The following is a 19,669-nucleotide window of genomic DNA, read 5'->3' on the forward strand; positions in this document are numbered from 1 at the left end:
ACAAATTGCTAATGATATAGTTTATAGCTCCTATGAGGAGATAAACGGAGAGTGCAGAGTAAAACAGAATAGAAGACCACTACAAAACAATCTGAGGATTGTTAACTTAAGAAGAAGAAGAAGTAGAAGAAGAACAGTAGATTATTAATAAATTGTATTTCCCGTTCATAATTGTTTTTCTTTTTTATTAATTAATCATCATCTCAACTATAAGTATGCTTATCCGACTGTAACATACAACAGTGTATCTTGAAAAAATGAATGGACATTCAAGAATGTCTTTTGTGTTATTGACAAATTATCAAAAGAAGGTTCTGCATTTAAAAAGTAAAATTTATCATAGAAGTAAATTTTATTTAAGTAAAACAATTAATTGAAACATTAACAGTTCTCTAAATGTTATAAACGCACATCAGATCACAAAAAAATTCTGTAAACTGTTATATCAATTTTGTACATATTATGTTATCAGCTGATTTATTGTTGTTGCCAAATATTAAAATTATGTTTATCAAAAGTTAAGAAATATGGACTTGGCCGGTTTTACTATTAAGCTGTTGATATATTAATGTGAAAGTTTGTCTGTCTGTTCAAGAGCATCATGTTGTTTGTTTTCTAGAACAAACAGATCGATTGCTTTCAAATTTTCAGGATACATTCGTGTTATCCCAGGAAAGGATTTTAGCAATAGATCAAGGTTCTCAGCCCTATAAAGATATTCATTAAAGAAAGAATTATTCCTTTTACTTCATTATATTTCTTTCACAACGGTAACAGAAATATAATGAAGTAAAATGACTAATATTTTTTTCTTTAATGAATATCTGTAAAACATTTAATATTCTCACAACCATGAGGATAATGAACAAGTTGAGGGTCCAGGGGGCAGAGCCCCTGGCTAGATGGTCTGGCAAGCAAAGCAAGCCATGACTAACTAGTTGAATATATATAATTGATTATAAATAAAAAAAATCCATCAGTATCATATATTTTGTTACTACAGTGAAATTAACATCATGCAAAATTACTGACCATATTAATATTCTTATTTTGTAAATTGTAATTGGTGTGTATTGTATATTTTTTGTTATTAAAAATTATCTGGTAGTTATATGTGTTCAAACTACAATAAGTAAGTTAAGACTAAATTTTGAAAATAGTATTTGTCTATTAATAAGATATTTTAGAACTTCTAATCTAGAAAATGGAAATTCAGATGGTGTTTCTGTTTAGAATTCTAGTTTAATGAGAAAAAGGGTTTCAAAAAAAAAAACATGTCAACCCCAACCCAATAAGGAAATTTTTTTAATTAAAAAATAATTTACAAAGGGCCAATTTTCTGTTATCAAAATAAATTAAAAAAAAAAAATTAATAAATTATTTCATTTCTAAACAATTTTTTTTCAGTTTTGCCTGTACCACTGAAGTAGTACAGTATACTTTTAGTATTGTAGTTTTAATAGAAAGTTATAATAGCATTACCTAAACGTAAGTAATTATACACAGCCTGTTTAATCTAACTGTATTAAAATAAAATTGAGTAAATCCCTATCTGATAATAACTTTTATTTATAATATATTGAACTTAACCTAAAAATAATCACAAATTATTCTGTACTTTAGTAATTAAAAGATACTATCAATATATATATATATATATATATATATATATATATATATATATATATTAATTTTAAAAATATACATATTTTTTTTTAACTAAAACAAGGTATTATAGTAAAGGTTTAACATTAATGATAATTTTATAGTTTACTCAATTCACCTCCACAAATCACCAATTATTTTTTTTTACAATATCAATAATAGTTAAATAATTAATAGTTACAGAAAGACCACAATTATATCTAAATTATAATAGGCTATTTAGTTTAGAATTATGTATTACTATAGTCAGTAATTATAGATACATATTTTAAAACAATTTTGTTATACACTTTTTCTTGATGATGTCTGTTTCAAAAGTCTAAGATGTCGTCTTCGTCTTCTATTATGTACCTTATGCTAGACATCACGTAACTGATAATCAGTGGAGCTTGATCGTGATGAGCTACTCGATAAGTTGTGTTCGGGTAATGTAGCCATATTTGAATATAAGACATCATCTTCGATGTCAGATGAAGGTGAGGGAGGAGAAAGCGCTTCTTGTAACTGTCTAAATTCTTGTATACTTTCATTCAGTGACCATAATTGTGATAATAATGACAAATCCAGTTCTCTTAAGCTGTACTGTAATCAAGCAAAGAAAACAGAAAAATTAATTAAAATCTTTTTTTTGTATAAGTATGCACAATATACATATGCATATATAATTTTAGAGTATACATACAATTTAATACAAAAACAATAGTATGAACTTCTGCATTAAGTACAGATCTTCTGCGGTTAAGAAAAATAATTGCCATGCTCAGTGCAGACTATAACACATAAGGTATTTCTAAAAAAAAACAATTAAATTCTATTTTATGCTGACATCTTTTCTCATGTCACTTGTTCAGATATCACAGCTTCCTTGTTAAAGTATGAAAATTGGAATATTCTAGATTATAATAAAATAAAATGTATGCTTATCGACATGAACATCACTGATATTTAGGCTTACTGAAAATATTTAAAATTAGTTTCATCGCCAGATGTAGTTTTTGTAACTTAGAGGATCAAAGAAATATTGTAGAGTAAAAAATAAAATTGTTTACTTTAAATAAATAAAAACGTATGGCTGATGTAGCCACGAAGATTCTTTTATGTAAATTCTACATAATTTACAAAAATAAAGAAACTGATATGGTTGATAATGAAGATAGATTAATACAACTACTGAATAGGGGCAATATACAAATAATTCAATGGTTTTACATAGAAGGATTACATTTATTTATTGCTTTGTACAGTCTAAAAATTTTTCTTATGGATAATTAATATACATAAAACACTTCATGATCAGAATTGCTTTCTCTGAGAGTATTGATGTTTAATAATCAACCTGTTCTTATTTAAAAAAAATAATCAAGTTATTTTATTTAAAAAAAAATTATGTTTAAATTTTATTTCCAATCATTCAAATAGAACTGTATATAGCTGAAGTTTATTTTCTTTTTTAAGTAATAAAGAGAAAATAGAATGGAATACTAATATACACTCCATGATTACTATTTTACAAAAAGATATGATGAGAATGTTTACGTACGAGACAGTCGGTGGATTTTATTTCTACATTAAATTTTACAATGTAGTTTATAATAAAATAACTAAAAACATTTAGGCAAAAAAAAAAAAATGGTTAAAAATGTTTTGTGTTTTTATAATGCAAGGAATACATAAATATTTTCCACATAATCTTTCAAAAATTATCTTTAGTCTCTGAAGGATGTACATATATGGATTAGAAGTAAAAGTTTTAAAAGGAACAAAGAGGATTAGGTTAGAGAAATGAATAAATGAATACCAATAAAACTAATTACAACATAACTGAATTAAGTCGTACCACAAAAGAAAGGGCGAAATTATCCTTTATCTTTAAATGGATGACAATTCTTTTATATTTAAATGGTTTACAATTTCTAAATAATATCGCTAATACATTTGGCTGTGTTTAAATAGCATATAATGGAAAGTACAAAAATAAGGTGAATAAGGAGGGGATAATAAAAACGGAAACCAGTAAGATAGTCTTCAACTGACTTATGTCCATCAAGGAAGACATGGAAGGTGTATCATAATCATTCATTTAATGACATGTTTATATACTATGATACCAGCTGCACATAGGTATCTTAAAAGCTATTTCATTACTACAGCAATGCATTAGAAAAGAAACATAGAAACACGCATGCGTTAAAAAAAAAAGATAAATATAAAATTAACAAGTAACAGTTTCCGTATTTTTAATTACAGAAAAATACACAATTTAAATACTGTTATTTTATTTCTGTACAATAACAATAACTGTGCTACTGATCAACTAGTATCAGTAAGTGCAGTCTACAAATTTAATAATCGTTTTTTTACACGCGTTTACTTTTCTGGTTTAGTTATAATAGCTATGCAGTATAGTAGGTAAGTGTGCTAATTGGGTAGAATTTTGTATGTCTGTATTTTTGCAGATTTTGATGTTCATGATTCCTTCTAACCAACACAATTTTAACATAAAAAAATTCCAGAAGAATATATATGTATGTATATATATATCTGTTGGTCTGTTTTTTGCTTGATATCTCCAGATTGGATGAGCCAATTTGGATGAAATTTGCCACGATGAATAATTCTGTTTGTGGGGCAATGATGCCATTTATCTTTGGTCACGATTGTCAAGGGGGCAGGGATATATGGACCTTATGCTTAAACTTAGGCTAAGGGCTTATTCATAACTTTCATTGTAAATAGTTAGTTGAGGACAGAGCTCTAGATAGCCTGAGTTACTGGCTTTTTTTTATTCAATTAGTGCAGCAGACGTTATCAGTTTTGTACATTTCCAAGGGATAAGGTAGTAGATGTCTACTCAATAATGCTCAACCTACTCCGGCAATAGAGACCAATAACTGTTACAAAACAAAGTAATACAACATAGTATTAAAAGGAAATAATGCTAGTTTAATGTCAACTGGAATATCTTAGGAAGTAGCATTCAGATGTTAATTAGAGATGAATTTCAAACAGGCAAAGCCACATTTAAATAAACTGAATTCTATAGAGCATTAGTTAAATGTTTGGTAGAATTATTTCATTAAATTATATCGGCATTAAACATCGCCTAACGATTATAGTGCTTGTCTAATAACACAAATGGGAAAAACTGTGTTACCAAAAGTATTATAAAATCATTAAAAAAGTAGAATTACTGGTCTCCAGAACTGCGGAAGGTAAATTTTTTTCTCCTCAATATTTACGAAATCAATTGTTCGAGTTCACAGGAATCTTGTAAAAAAATTCACAGAAATCCGATCGCTCTTTCAAAATATCATACTAACAAAAAAACCCAAAAATTAAAAAAAAATTATTGAAAAGATTCTTAAATTGCATCGGATACAGCGATAAAAACACATAAATAAAAAATCTGATGTGGACACCAGATGACTTCTTTGTACGTCTATTAAAATATATACGAGTATATACATTTTTTTTAAAATGAGAAGTACATAAAATAATTTTATTTCATTAATAACTTCTGATATTTTTTCATAATTTTTTTTTTATTGTTATTATTGAATTATTATTTATTATACAGTTTTTTTTACAATTAGAAGTTAATAATTATTAAAAAATCAATATATTTAAATTAAAAAAAAAGAGATGCAATTTTTTTTTGCAATTTTTGAAGTCTGAAGTTTTTGAAGTCACCAATGTGCCTTCCCCTTGTCTAAGACGCAAATATTTCATTAATTACAATTTCATTTGGCTATAACTTTGGAATCAATGAAAGTAAGTACCACTTGATACCACCAATGATACATCATTGAAAAGCCGTCAGTCAATGAGGGCTTATTACTGCAGTTAAGGAAAAGTCCAAAATCCACATTTTTTTTTAGATTTTTTGATCATTTTTCGTTGAGTAGATTGCAATTCAAAGGTGAGGTTTACAAATAGATATTATAACAGCCCTAAATCCAAAATTTCAACAACCTACTTCTAATCGTTTTTGACTTATGCGAGATACATACGTATGTACGTACAGACGTCACGCTGAAACTAGTCAAAATAGATTCAGGAATGATCGAAATGGACATTTCCGTTGAAATCTGAAAACCTAAATTTTTCGCGATCACAATACTTCCTTTACTTCGCACAAGGAAGTGAAAGGTAAAACAAACAAACAAACGGATAATGTAATAATCAAAACATTTTAAGGTAATTTTTTCTTTTGTTTTTTGGGCACACAACAAAAATTTGTTCTTAACGACCATTAAGGGAACTGGACATACTTGTTAGAAATAGATATCTTGAAATGGTTACTATCATAGATAGATAAAAAAACAATCGTTCTAGCACTTCGGCTGGGTATATCTAGTAACCTTGAAGATCAAATAATTATTGAAATTCCGTTTACGAATTAGTTTAAAAACCTGAATAGAAATCTAAATATCTACGCGAAAAAAACACCTTAGGCTATAACAATTATTGAATTATCTGAAGTATTTTCTAATAAAACCCATAAAAATTAATAATTTAATTCGAAATTGTATTATTTAAATCTGAAAAACGAAAATCAAGAACTTTCTATTGATGAATATTATCAATTATTAGTATATAAATAGTATTACAATATATCAGTAAAAAAAATTAATAACATTCATCACATTTTTGTAATTATAAACAATTGATAACTTATATAGGATGATACATCGACTCGTTCATTCATTTATTCATTATTAAAAGAAAATAATTTCTATAATATTAATAATATGCCGAAGGGAAAAAAATAATGATACGTGCCCTTCTGAACATAGTAATGCACGAACGGATACGTGATCGTTAAGAAAAAAAAGATAACTCGCTACTTTTACTACAGCACACGTGACATACGTCCTCCTAATAATACCAGTTCAACTATTATAATTAATATATTACTATTATCAACGTAGGCATGAGTATATACATGTTGCCGCAAAGAAATAAAATAAAAATTAAAACTAAAAAAAAAGAAGAAATCAAGAAAAGAATGAAAAGAAGTAAGGAAACAAAGAAAGAGTTACTTCAAAAGAAATAGATTAAAGCAAAGAGGGAGAAATGATTTATATCTTATATATATTTCATACAGCGAGGACAAATAAAGAATTGTAAACGTATTATATCATTAACTTCAACCAATCAACGCTAGAATACGATACAGTATTATACTAAAAATTAAATAAATAATAATTTCAATAAGAAAAATAAAATTGTGTTACGCATTTTTGTATAAAATAAACAAGATTTATGATATAACAAGACAATAAAATTGATAAGTTTAGTTAATAATATATTTTTTATGGTTTCACTGGAATTTAAATCACCATTCCGTATTTATATTGTACAAATACTACTCGACAATACGCCTACTAAACTAAGACCTTGAAATATCTAAAAGACTACGATATTGGTTTTTAATTTTTTATTTCACAACAAAATATACGCCTAAAACGTACACATACCGTGAAATAATTTTAACAAAAGAAAAAATAAATAAACTGAATAACATTAAATAAAGGCGACTCTTTTAATTTCTCCATTCTGAATAAGAGTGTTGTACAATCTGTACTTGAAATATAACAAAAAAGAAGCTAATGATGAGCTTAAAATTAAGAAAAGACTATATAAAACTGTACATGTTGAAGAATTTTGTTATTTAACTATTAAAATTACAAAGGATGTAGTAAAAAGAAAAAAAAACTAGCAGAGAAAGGACAGCAGCCTGTATGCAAAAAAGAAATTTACAAGAACAAAACATATATTTAAGAATTAGAAAGAAACTCATTAAAAAATACGTGTATGAAGTGTAATGTTAAAGCAAAGAAACGGTAAGAAAGATAAAAATAAAGAATAGAGGCGAAGTCGCAATAAAATTCTGAAAACTAATTAGACCGGTTAAATTTAGAATAAAAGGTTTAAAAAAATTTTCGAAGTTAGTAAAAAAAAAACCTAGATTGATAGATCATATAATTAAGAAACATAAGGCCAGCTACTTATTTTAATGTTTTTGTAGAGATAAGAATCTACGGGAAGAAAAAGATTACAATATACCGGAATGTAAAATGAACTTTAGAAAAACCACAAATAACCGAAGTTAAAACGTTAGCTCCCAGCGCAACGATAATACGACATAAGAACGACAAGCGACATCGTTGAAGGGATTCATCAGGTCAAACATTGCCGGCTAAGCCTTAACTACAGAGTACTTTTTCTTTTTTTTAACCTCCGGGAACACTGTTAGGTATTACTGCAGAGGATGAAATGAACGACATTTTTTGTAGCGTGTAAACATGCCATGCCTGACCGGGATTCGAACCCGAGAGCTCCGGATGAAAGGCCGAGACGCTATCACTCTAGCCACGGAGTGGCGCGCGATAAGTTGACGCATTTATAAGGTATAATTATAAAGAGTATATATTTTTTCACCTGGTGTTTTATATTGTGGATGCATAATCCCTATCTTGGAAATATCGGTAGATATCGCCTAGTCTTTGTATTCGCTTCTGATTCTGTAAAACATCAGTTATAATTGAATCATGGCCGATCACGGACGTTTGTCTCAATTAACAGCGCGCTAAGTTGTGCTTCTTTAGTAAAGTGTTACAGTGACTCGGTGACAACTTCGAGCTTATTTTAACACTCGATGGAGTCCAGCAAGAAACATCATTCTTCGTTTATACCGTTAATTTCAGGAAGAAGGCAGCATAAAAGAAAAGAAACGACCTAAAGCAACTCCCGTTCGTTTTCCGGAAAATATCGAAGCACTTCGAGTCGCCATGCAACGTAGTTGCATGGCGACTCGAAGTGCTTCCGGACAAGTGCTACACGTACGTTGTACGTTCCCGTACAACGTACGGGAAAATCTAGACGGCGAGCTTCACGAGAAATGGGATGATCTCGTCGTACAGTAGAAAGAATGTTACATATCAAGATCTCAAGATGTTTCCATAAACAAACTGAATGTCTTGCATAAGTTAAACAACCTAACAAGCAAAAAAGATTAGTTTGCACAGTGGTCGGAAGGGAAAGATGATGTTCTGTTCAACACTTGGTGAAAATGTCCACTTTTGGGCGATAGCAGCACTACAGATCATGGATGAAAAACAACAATAAGGGCCTAAAGTAACCGTTTGGGCAGGTTTATCCAGTCACGGATTGATAGGAGCCAGTGTTCTTCGACGATACAGTTAATTCTCAACGCTATTTAGATACGTTAAAGAATGATTTTTTACCCAAACTGCTTGCGATTGAGTTGCCTACACATACTCAATGGCATATGCAAGATGGTGCAAACCCCTCACACCAACAATGTTTTTTTTTTCTCGTCACAATGGTTTTTTTGGCTCTTTGACCAAAAAAAGCCCAGATTTAAATCCCTGTGACTTTTTTTTATAGTGAAGTTTAAGAGAGAAACTTTTCCCGTTAAGATCTAAAAGTTTTATGGAAATGCGTGCGCAGATAGTTCAGTTTTCTGAAGAGATTCAAGAGGACTTGTGTCACAGAGTTATCAGAAACGGGTACACTCGCCTTCAAGAGGTTGTTAGGCGTAATGGCGGCCATATTGAACATGTCATGCAGTAAAGAACTTTCCACAATCACTGTATTGGGTATATAAAGTTGTAATCATATTAAATTTAAAAATAAATATGTACTGCAAAATTCAAATGTGTCAAATTATTGTGCGTCACCCAGCACAAGAAATTCACTTGTCATCCCTGGCAATTTAAAACCTGATGTATACAGCGTCATCTGTTAGCTAGTCCGCGGATCAAGTTTAAATACTGTTCATTTAATATCTTCTATATAAAAAGTGAAATATAATACAAAATCAGCATGCCATACAGGGACTTTCGAACTATCTTTCCCCGAATCGATTTTTTAATATTTCTTTTTGTCAGAAGTCTAGTAGGGTAGTACGAAAGGTTTACGCATATGATACAGTCAATCGATCCCTGCCAACTCAACGCGCAAAGCACTACTATACCATCGAGATCGTCCGACCCGACCGAGGACCACCCGCTTTTTGAATTATGAACTTCCTGATAGCGGCGGTAGGCAAAGACCACTTCAAAATGTGACTGAGGTACTAAATAACAATCTCAGAACAGTGCTGGATCTTTCGTCCAGCAACAGATCTTTCGTAATCAACTGATTACGTATTGGTATTTATGAACACTTACAAATTGGTTTTTATTTCTTTCTCTTTCTTTTTCCTTTCGACTAGCCGGACTAGGATTTTAAAGAACTTATATAATTAAAGAACTAATATAATTCGTTCGTCAATTAGCACAATTGTGATCATTAAAAAATACTGCAATAATGGCTTTTAAATTTCTTTATTCTTAATAAGCTAGGGTTAATGGGCAAGTCCAAAACGAAAGTAAGTTAGGAATACAGTATTTAGAAAAAAAACGTAATTATTATTCTTTATCAAAAAAACTTGAAAAATAAATAAATATAACAGTATTTTGTAACAAAAACCTTGTTAAAATAAAATTAGAAAAACCTCCCTACTATACGTTCACGTTCTATGTAGTACCAGCGAAGTAAAAAGAAATTGATTTTTCATCGGATTTTCTCTTAATATAACAAATTAAAAAAAAGAATATGTGCACTAGGTAAGCTTTAAATGTATTTTTATGGAGCTTAAAAATAAAATTGGAACGTGATGAACAGAAACTGCCTACGAAAGGGAAAATAACATAATTACGGGAAATCTCCTAGGATTTTACTTGTATTACAACTTTCTTCACAAACATATCTTCCAATTAAGGATAAAATAAATTATACAGAAAATCCTTTAAAAATTACCAGAAACATGAAAATTATAATTAATTATGTATATAAATAAAGTTTAATCTTTTTACAAAAACAAACTTAAACTTTTTCTTTACAAAAAAAAAAAAAATTACTCAAATATCTATCGGGATCACTACACGATTCTAAAACCAGAGAATAGAAATTAATTAAGACAAGCAGGCATCATCTCCTTTTTAATAACATAAATATATTTCGTGAGCCTGTAAATCTAGCAGACTTTTAAAATAACTGATTTTTTTGTTTTTCTTAATATTTACGATCAGACCTCTGACCATACCTTATTTAGTATTTGGAATACAGCTTTTAAATTGTTTATTAAAAATAAATCTCGATTTAAAAATTTGTATCCATAATGTTTCTGAGGATATTTTTAATATTCATTATGTTGGGTCTCTTGATTACACTTTCCGTTCAGTAACAATTTTTTACCTCATTATATTTACTAAGATATAAATTATATTTTTACCTTAAATCTTCTCATTAAGTTCTTATTTTCATTTTTTTTTTCTACTAACAAATCAATTACATCTGTTTAAATAACCTATTACGTACCAACTTTATTTTCAAGATTGTATTACAAATAAAACTTCATCTAAAATCTCATTATGAAATTTATCAATCAACCTACTTTTTAACAAATTACTAAACATGAAATATCAGAAACTACAATTGACATTCTCTCATAATTAATTGTCAAAAGAATTTCTTTCGATTTTATTTGTTTTGATACCCAAAGAATTTCTAACATGAAAACTTTTCTTACCTTACTGTATACTATTCTGATATTGATTAAATAAACAGAACAAACAATTTCTTCCTAACATCATCAAAATAAGTTATCTTCAGAGAATCCTCAAACATTTATAATGAATAAAAGGGTTTTCCGTAAAAAAATACTGAATTTCAAAATATTTGCTTACATATAGTAAAACCAAATTAACTTTTCTTTACGTTTTGCAGACTGATTAGATTAAAAGGCGCATCTTTTTTTTCAATTTAACCTTTAGTAATACCAAAAAGACATTTTCATCATAAATGCGTGAAATTTTGTTCAATTTAATAGAATTTCTCTAAAAATATCTACCGCCTACACCTGATTGTGTAGGTACCAGATTAATATTGTAGATATACACGATGTTGACTGATTCATACTGCTTATATAAGACCTAAGTAATCCAATTATACTTTGTAAGAACTAAGGTGAAAACAAATTTGTTAGATTGGTAGGTTGGCGTTTCTACCTCACTACATTACATAAGAATACAACTGCTCTGAAGTCATCGCATCCTGGGCAACGAAATAGCGGCATTTGCTTGAGCTACACCAACATGATCCATGGTAGGAAAGGAATGATGAAGATTAAGGAAAAAGAAATGGATGGTGAAAAAGGACGATTTATTCACGAGGAACCACAGCGCGAGACAAACTATCAGTCCAGAAATACCTTCATGGTCCCTATTCATTGCAGCGGGCAACCTATATACCATCATACGATGGTTATTTTTTTTTCAAGGTCCGATCGGTCACGAAATTAAAACCACAGTGAAAATAACAGTTTTTGTATATGTAACAAGTACTTACATAGTTACGCTATTTCTCTACGTAGTCGCCACTCCGATTTAGACATTCGTCGTAGGGTGGTACCAACTTTCCAATACCCTCGTCATAGAACGGAGCCGCTTGTGTTTTCAGCCATGTTTCTACGCTGGTGTGCAGCTCGATGTCTGTGCCAAAATGTTGTTCTCCTAGCCAGCGTTTCATGTGAGCAAAGAGGTGAAAATCGGATGGAGCCAAGTCCGGGCTGTATGGTGGGTGAACACTTCCCAAGGAAAACGCTGCAGGAGCTTCTTTGTTACAGCTGCAGTGTGTGGCCGAGCATTGTCATGGAGAAAGACAATACCTGATGACAACACTCCTCTCCGCTTATTCTGAATTGCCCAGAAACAAATCACTCAATACAGAAATTGTCGAATTCATCGATCATCGGTTGACACTCGCTTCCTTCCCTGACCGCCTGCATCATGAACATCTGTACGTCCTACTTTAAAGTTCCTGCACCATTGTCGCACTTTGCTGCCACTCATTGAAGTTTCACCGTACACATTACTTATTCGTCGATGAATTTCAGCTGCATTACACCCCTCAGCCTGCAGAAATCGAATTACCACACGCACTTCACACTTGGCGGGAGATGGTATTGTTGTAGACATGTTTACGTGCTAGCTGCGTGTTCAGAACTAAACGAAGTGACGCGGCGTGATTGAAGGCCATACTAGAGACGCTGCGCAACACAATGTGCAAAGGTTCATCCGTTTTTGCGCGGGTTTTTATTTCGCGACCGATCGGACCTTGAAAAAAATAACCATCGTATGATGGAATATAGGTTACACGCTGCAATGAATAGGGACCATGAAGGTATTTCTGGACTGATAGTTTGTCTCGCGCTGTGGTTCCTCGTGAATAAATTGTCCTTTTTCACCATCCACCTCTTTTTCCGATTTCGTATTACCGATCAATCATTTTCTGAAAAGCAGCTTAATTTATATATATATATATTATTATTGTTTAAGTTGCCGTTATTGTCATTATGCTAATTATTATTGTGAGATACTTTTTCATTATTATTATTATTATTACTGTGGTTTTGATTACTATACTATCTTTATTATTTGTTTGTCTTTTTTATCTATGTTCTTTAAGTAATAAATTGTAAATATATAGTAACAAGATCGGTATAGTGGGTCTGAGTAACGGATTCCTAACAATTAAGAAGAAAGTAATAGAAAATATAATAATGGGAGAAATCCAGAAAGGGGCTAAAAGAAACCCTTTTAGTAAAGGAAACAAGTCCGTTTAACAATCGTCCTTTTTACGATAATTAAAATTTATTACTTTTAAGAACATAAATCAAAAGATAAACAAATAATAATGACAGTATAGTAATCACAACCACAATAATATTACAATATTACAATAATATTTTTTACGAACACTAAACAGATGTTCGTTCCGTAAGAAGTCACCGGACCAAGGTTAAGAACGCATGGGAACGAAAGGGCTCGGTCGATCGTTCTCATGCTTCTAGTTGGGTCCGATCCGGCAGGTAAAGATGCTAGGAGTATAAATACTCAGGGAAGACAGTTAATCAGTTCCGTGAGGAGAGTCTGCGAGATGAAGTCTGCTAAGTAAATTCTGCGATCAATCGGCGAGACATTAGTCAGCGAGAGTAATCTGCGAGGTCAGTGAAGGAGCGAATTTCGAGTGCAGGTTCGATACAACAAGGTGACGTCACAAGTAACCCCGGTACACGAAAACAAGAAATGGTTAGGTGAGTTACTGAAAGACTATAAGTGAAAGAAATAATGTACTAAATTTCATTCATTAACGGTATATTGTTGTTGACAAGTGGAAAGTGTAAAGACTAGCGGTCATACTAATATTTTTCGTCAATGGGACTGAATTCTGATTTTTCATTATTTATCTATCTGTGAATAAATCCTGACGATTACTTCAAATTCTGTTTTGTATGTAATCTCTGTTTATTACTATTATTGACATTTATATTATTTGTTTGTTATTGACATTTAATATTATTATTGTTTATGTTGCAGTTATTGTCATTTTTCTAATTATTATTGAGATATTTTTTTACTGCCATTATTATTATTATTCTGATTGTTATTGTGGTTGTAATTAATATACTACCTTTATTATTTGTTTGTCTTATTTATGTTCTTAAAGTAATAAATTGTAATTATATAAACATTCTCAATTGTCAATATTTCAATATCCTGATCGAACCGCGAACACACGAAAATATATATAAAGAATTATCCAAATTAATAGAAAACGTTCTAATGCAATTCATTAAGTCAACAACTAAACAAACAAAATAACAAAAACAAAAGCAGAAAACCTCGACGTTTCGTCTTTATCAAGACAAACCACAAATGACACACACACACACACATATTTTCATTAGTTATTTGATTAGTTTCTCACTAATCACCATTCTTTCTGTTCTGTGCTAATTTTTTAATCTCAAAATAATTAACATATACAACGTCCTAAACTGTTCTATAAATTTTCTCTTCCTCTACGGTTTTCCTCTTTTACGTAGCCGCTGAGATGAAATTGTTCAATGATGAACAAAACAAAACACTAAATTAAATAAACATGTACATCTTAATGCACGGTTCAACAACCTAGTTCGCTTATCTGTAAGATTCAGTCATAAATTTCTCTCCTCTTCTATTAATCTTAAGACCTCTTCATTTCGTATTTCATCAATATATCTTAAATTAATCTTAAAAATCCTTTTCATCCATAAACTAATAAAGAACCAATCAAGGACACGTTCCGACTTCTTAAAGAAATAAATTTTCGGATGAAGTCTGAATACGTCATATACATTTGCGTAAAGAACCAACTGCAGGATATAGTGTTTGCACGGTGAATCTCCGAATCGTATTAATTTTGTTATCCAGCAAATAAAATTATTACTTTAAAGAAAAGTAATGCTGCTTTCTCAAAAAAAGAAACTGATCACAGCATTTGGACTCTTCAGAAAAATTGAACCATCTATTAATGGTTAAACTCATGTCAGCGGTTACTGAAGGACTGATGGGATTCAAACCAGCCCCGGGTGACGATGATATACATCAAATGAATAAGAATATACCCACCGGGTTGGTCTAGTGGTTAACGCGTCTTCCCAAATCAGCTGATTTGGAAGTCGAGAGTTACAGCGTTAAGTCATAGTAAAGCCAGCTTTTTTTACACGGACTTGAATACTAGATCGTGGATACCGGTGTTCTTTGGTGGTTGGGTTTCAATTAACCACACATCTCAGGTATGGTCGAACTGAGAATGTACAAGACTACACTTCATTCACACTCATACATATCATCCTCATTCATCCTCTGAAGAATTATCTAAACGGTAGTTACCGGAGGCTAAACAGGAAAAAGAAAGAAATGAATAAGAATATGGATATTTTCTTGCAACCATATACGATTCTTAAAACGTAATTCATTATGAATAAATATTACATATTTAATAAACGTAAAGTCTATGTCGATTTTGCTTTCAAAAACATGGACATATATATATTTTTTTATAATTAATACATGATAAGTAAATAATCATTGAAAATTAAAAACATCTTTCCTTAAAGAATTTAAACTAAACCCCAAGGAAATATAAAGTATATAATTTTATAAAAAAAATTCATAATCCACGCAAGCAATCGAATAACACGAATAAATATTATAAAAAATTAAGATATTTTACCTTAATTTCTTTATTTCCAAGAAATGCCACCCATTATGAAGCCTAAAGGAAAAGACATCAATCTCGACCACGAAAAGGTAATCAGTTTGACCGAGCAAGAAATAAATGCCCGGAGTTACTACTTATACAAACATAACAATTTTTTATTTAAAAAGACAACTAACCTTTAATTCTGAGTATTATTTAGGTAATCCCTCACGGACATCGGTTAAATTTTTTTTAATAAAAGCATTAGAAAATTACAAAGGGTTTAACACAGATGTGGACTAAATACAACTATATTTTCTTCTTTTAATGCAAATAAATATCGAAGGTCGGAAAATGAAAAATTAATAAAAAAATTGTTCCAAAAAACATTATTACGTTATATGAAAGAAAAAATCTAATAAACAGACAGTGTGCAATAGAATTATCATACAGTTCCCGGCTTGAGTATAAAGAACTATCAAACTAACGAATAATGCTTTGCGTTAAAAAAAAAAAAAAATACTAAAATTTAAAAATAGATATATTTGAATATTTATCAATTCAAAAATATTTTCCAATACAAGTTGATAAAAATCGCACAATACTTATCCATCCGTTAAAGATTTAAACAGAAACACAAAAAAAGAACAACAGAGTACAGTGAAATGCATAGACCTACACCGACGAACAGTAGGGGGTAAAAATAAAAATATATCCGCATATCAACTTGTTAAAATCATCTGGAACACACATGAGTTACAATTTCAAACACGAGATATATATGGAAAGAATAATATTCCGCTGAATTGAATTAAAAACAAATAAAACATCGCGTGAATGTTTTTGTAGGCTTCATCATCATCAACCGACCTTGATTAATCTGTAGCTCTTCCGGAAAGCAAAAAAATATAAAAAAAGGAACATATCCGGATCCGCTAATTAATTTTAAATAATAAAAGTATTAAATCAACCTGTTCAACGTATTTAAAACAAATAAACACCGAAACCGCGAATTTCCGAGTATTGTTAGCGTTTCGTAAGGCGAAACTGGACAATCACTTTTTGATTAATTTTTGATTAGTCAAGAAAAGATAGATTAGTTAAAATATTATTTATCAGACATGATACCAAATTAAATAACTTTTTCATTATGTAGATTCAATGCGGTGGAATTTTTGAACACAGAAACCACTTACAACTAAAATTTACTGATAACTTGTAGTTAATAAAGTTTCCCATAAAAATGTTAATTCTACCTAATGAATACTTATATAAACCCTACTATTTATATATACTAGGAAAAAGGCGGGCCTTAGGTCCGCCGGGTTCTGAACATTTTTAACTGTATCTATAGTTCTGATTTTTTAACTGATTTTTCTAACTGCAATGGTTTCCTTTTTATCCCCAAAACACAAATATAATTTTAGATAATTTTTCGTACGCTGCGCGCAGCTGCGCGGCGCACCACCATTGGTCCGCTCTGCGCCAATGGCAGCTAAAATAAAAATTGGAGCAAATACAACAAAAACCCACGCCCATCCTTTTTTATGGAGTGATATGAAAAAAAAATCGACACTATTTCCAAAAAATGAAACTCGATAACAAGATTTATAATGCATACAGAATTACTGATATTCAAGTAATTGGGTTTTATTTGTTGTTCACAGATTCATAAAAAAGGCTTTATAGCTTGGTCGAATCTTTTTTTAACTACAATGTTCCATAAAGTAGATAAAACAATAGAAACAAGATGATTTAAATAATAAAATTACATAATCAAAAACAACAAGGGATTTTGATAGTTAAACAATCATCAGTAAATAATGAAGAAATTATAATTAATAAATTAATGAACATTACAAACGAAACACTACAAAAAAGAATAGTACTAACAGTGTGTAAAAGAAAAATTATTAAAAAAAGAAAAAAACGTATAGCTTTCGGCAATCCCAATTACAAGCGTAAAGTTAGTTTAAAAATACATAATAATTGAAAGCTCATCTCTAATTGTCCACCACGACTAAAAACTAATGAACAATGTTCTTGTTATGATAACCTCACTACAATTTCAAATGTATTATAATAAATACGACACGGTATGATAAATAACTGTACGTTTTTTAGTGAACATGATATGTATTCAGCTATACCGAGTAAGCTAATAAGGTTGTACGCAGAACTTTTATTTAATTTTTTTGGCGAGATTAAGATTTTTTTGCCTTACAATAAGGTGTAAACGCAATTAGAGTTTCACATCTCTGAATAGAAAGAGTTATGCAAAAGAAGAGTTCCGAAAGAGTAAGATTTATTAAATCCCCAAAACCAAAGTAAAATAATGAAATTGCTGTTGATAATTATGACAACTTCTTCTATATACATTTAAGCGGGCTTGGTTTTGAGTTTTACGGAATATCAGAAACATTGTGTAATAGTAGATCAATGTCGATCCTAACTACTAAATCAAACTTTACATGCTAACCGGTAAAAATCATGACATCAGAAGAAAAATTCAGGAAGAGTACGCGAAAAATCGTCCAAATTAAGAATTTACTCTCAGAAACATTTAAAAAACAAGTTATGCAGGGAATAATAAGTTCGCATTTGAGTTGAAAAAATATAATAACCTTCTACAACATAATAACCGATTCACCTTCTAATTATAGAATACCTGAAGAGATAATTTTTTAAAACGTTTATTATGGTCGAAGGAAAAACTGTTTCCTCATTAATTAAATTAAAACCAACGACAAGAATTTAATAATACTTGTAAGAAGATGGGGTTTAAAGATAATCGGTTGATAAAAATTTAAACGATATTGGGGATCAAAATAATAATAATTTATAGTTTGATTATAAAAATGCGTTGTAAAATAATATAAACTACATTACCAGAAATTTTAATAACTTCAGTTCATTTACATCCAATAAATTATGCAAAACATGATATTCCCTTAAGTTTATTTACCTTATTGCATTACCAATTTTCATAACACTTACCAAAAATTAAAGTGTATAAAAATATCAGCTGTTTAACATTCCCCAATTTAAAAAAAAAAAATTGATAGTAATTCTTTTGTTTAGTTTTTTCTTTTTTTACAAAAAAAGAGAAAAGAAATAGATACTGCTAGAATAGAAGATCGCACCACTGCTTGTATTTCCGCTTGGGAATGTAGTGAGTACGTTAAACGTGAATAGTAATGTATTGAAATTTGAGAGCATTCATACAATCCTGTTCATATCTGCGTACTACTGCTATTACTATTGTATTATTTTATAATAGCATCCTAGCTGACGACAGGTTTATGAAACTGCTATCTCATATTCATAATTCCCAGTCTTTTTTCAACCTTTTTTATAAAAAGATACCTGATTTTCAATATCACGTAGTATTTCTATATTCCTGTTTTTTACTTTTCTATATAACAAAAACTTAGGTATATAACAAATAAAATATGTAACTTCATAGCGAAATTTTATTTAAAAAAAAACATAAAAAACCACTCCATTCCGGTTAAAACAACCGGTTAAAAAAAATAAATAAAAAACAAAGCGTCGTATATTTCTATAATATGGAGGAATATAATCCGAATCAAAACAATTACCTATAAGTAAAATAAACTAAAAATTTCAGTTATAATAGGCCTGTTTTTTAGTAACACTATTTAATATTCCATTAGTTAATAACAAAGTCACTTACGTGAGTAATAGTTTTAAGCGATCAATGGCTTTTCGTTTAATAGCTATTTCATATTCAGAGTGGGCGAAAAGTCCCTTTACATGTTAATAGCATGTACAGTTAAATATGTAGAAAAACATTGTTATGAATAAAAAAAAACAGTACATTTCAACATTTATGTCTGGAACATTAACATTTATTGTGAATAACATTGTTACAAAGGTTCAATGT

The 19,669-nt window shown here is 30.0% G+C and overlaps 1 protein-coding gene across 2 annotated transcripts in view; it reads right to left on the reverse strand.

Annotated features, from left to right (window-relative positions):
• Positions 1 to 1,763: 1,763 nt before the first annotated feature.
• Positions 1,764 to 19,669, reverse strand: part of LOC142325994 (anaphase-promoting complex subunit 11-like) — a 206,798-nt gene continuing 188,892 nt past the window's right edge. The window contains exon 3 of one of the 2 annotated variants that reach the window (XM_075368036.1): positions 1,764 to 2,247. In XM_075368036.1, the coding sequence (XP_075224151.1) occupies positions 2,023 to 2,247 (225 nt within the window). In that variant the 3' untranslated portion in view covers positions 1,764 to 2,022. The remainder of the gene's footprint in view (positions 2,248 to 19,669) is intronic. The other variant, XM_075368038.1, reaches the window with a different exon arrangement.

The sequence above is a fragment of the Lycorma delicatula genome, chromosome 6, assembly GCF_047948215.1.
Source record: "Lycorma delicatula isolate Av1 chromosome 6, ASM4794821v1, whole genome shotgun sequence".
In the NCBI taxonomy this organism is placed as follows: domain Eukaryota; kingdom Metazoa; phylum Arthropoda; class Insecta; order Hemiptera; family Fulgoridae; genus Lycorma; species Lycorma delicatula.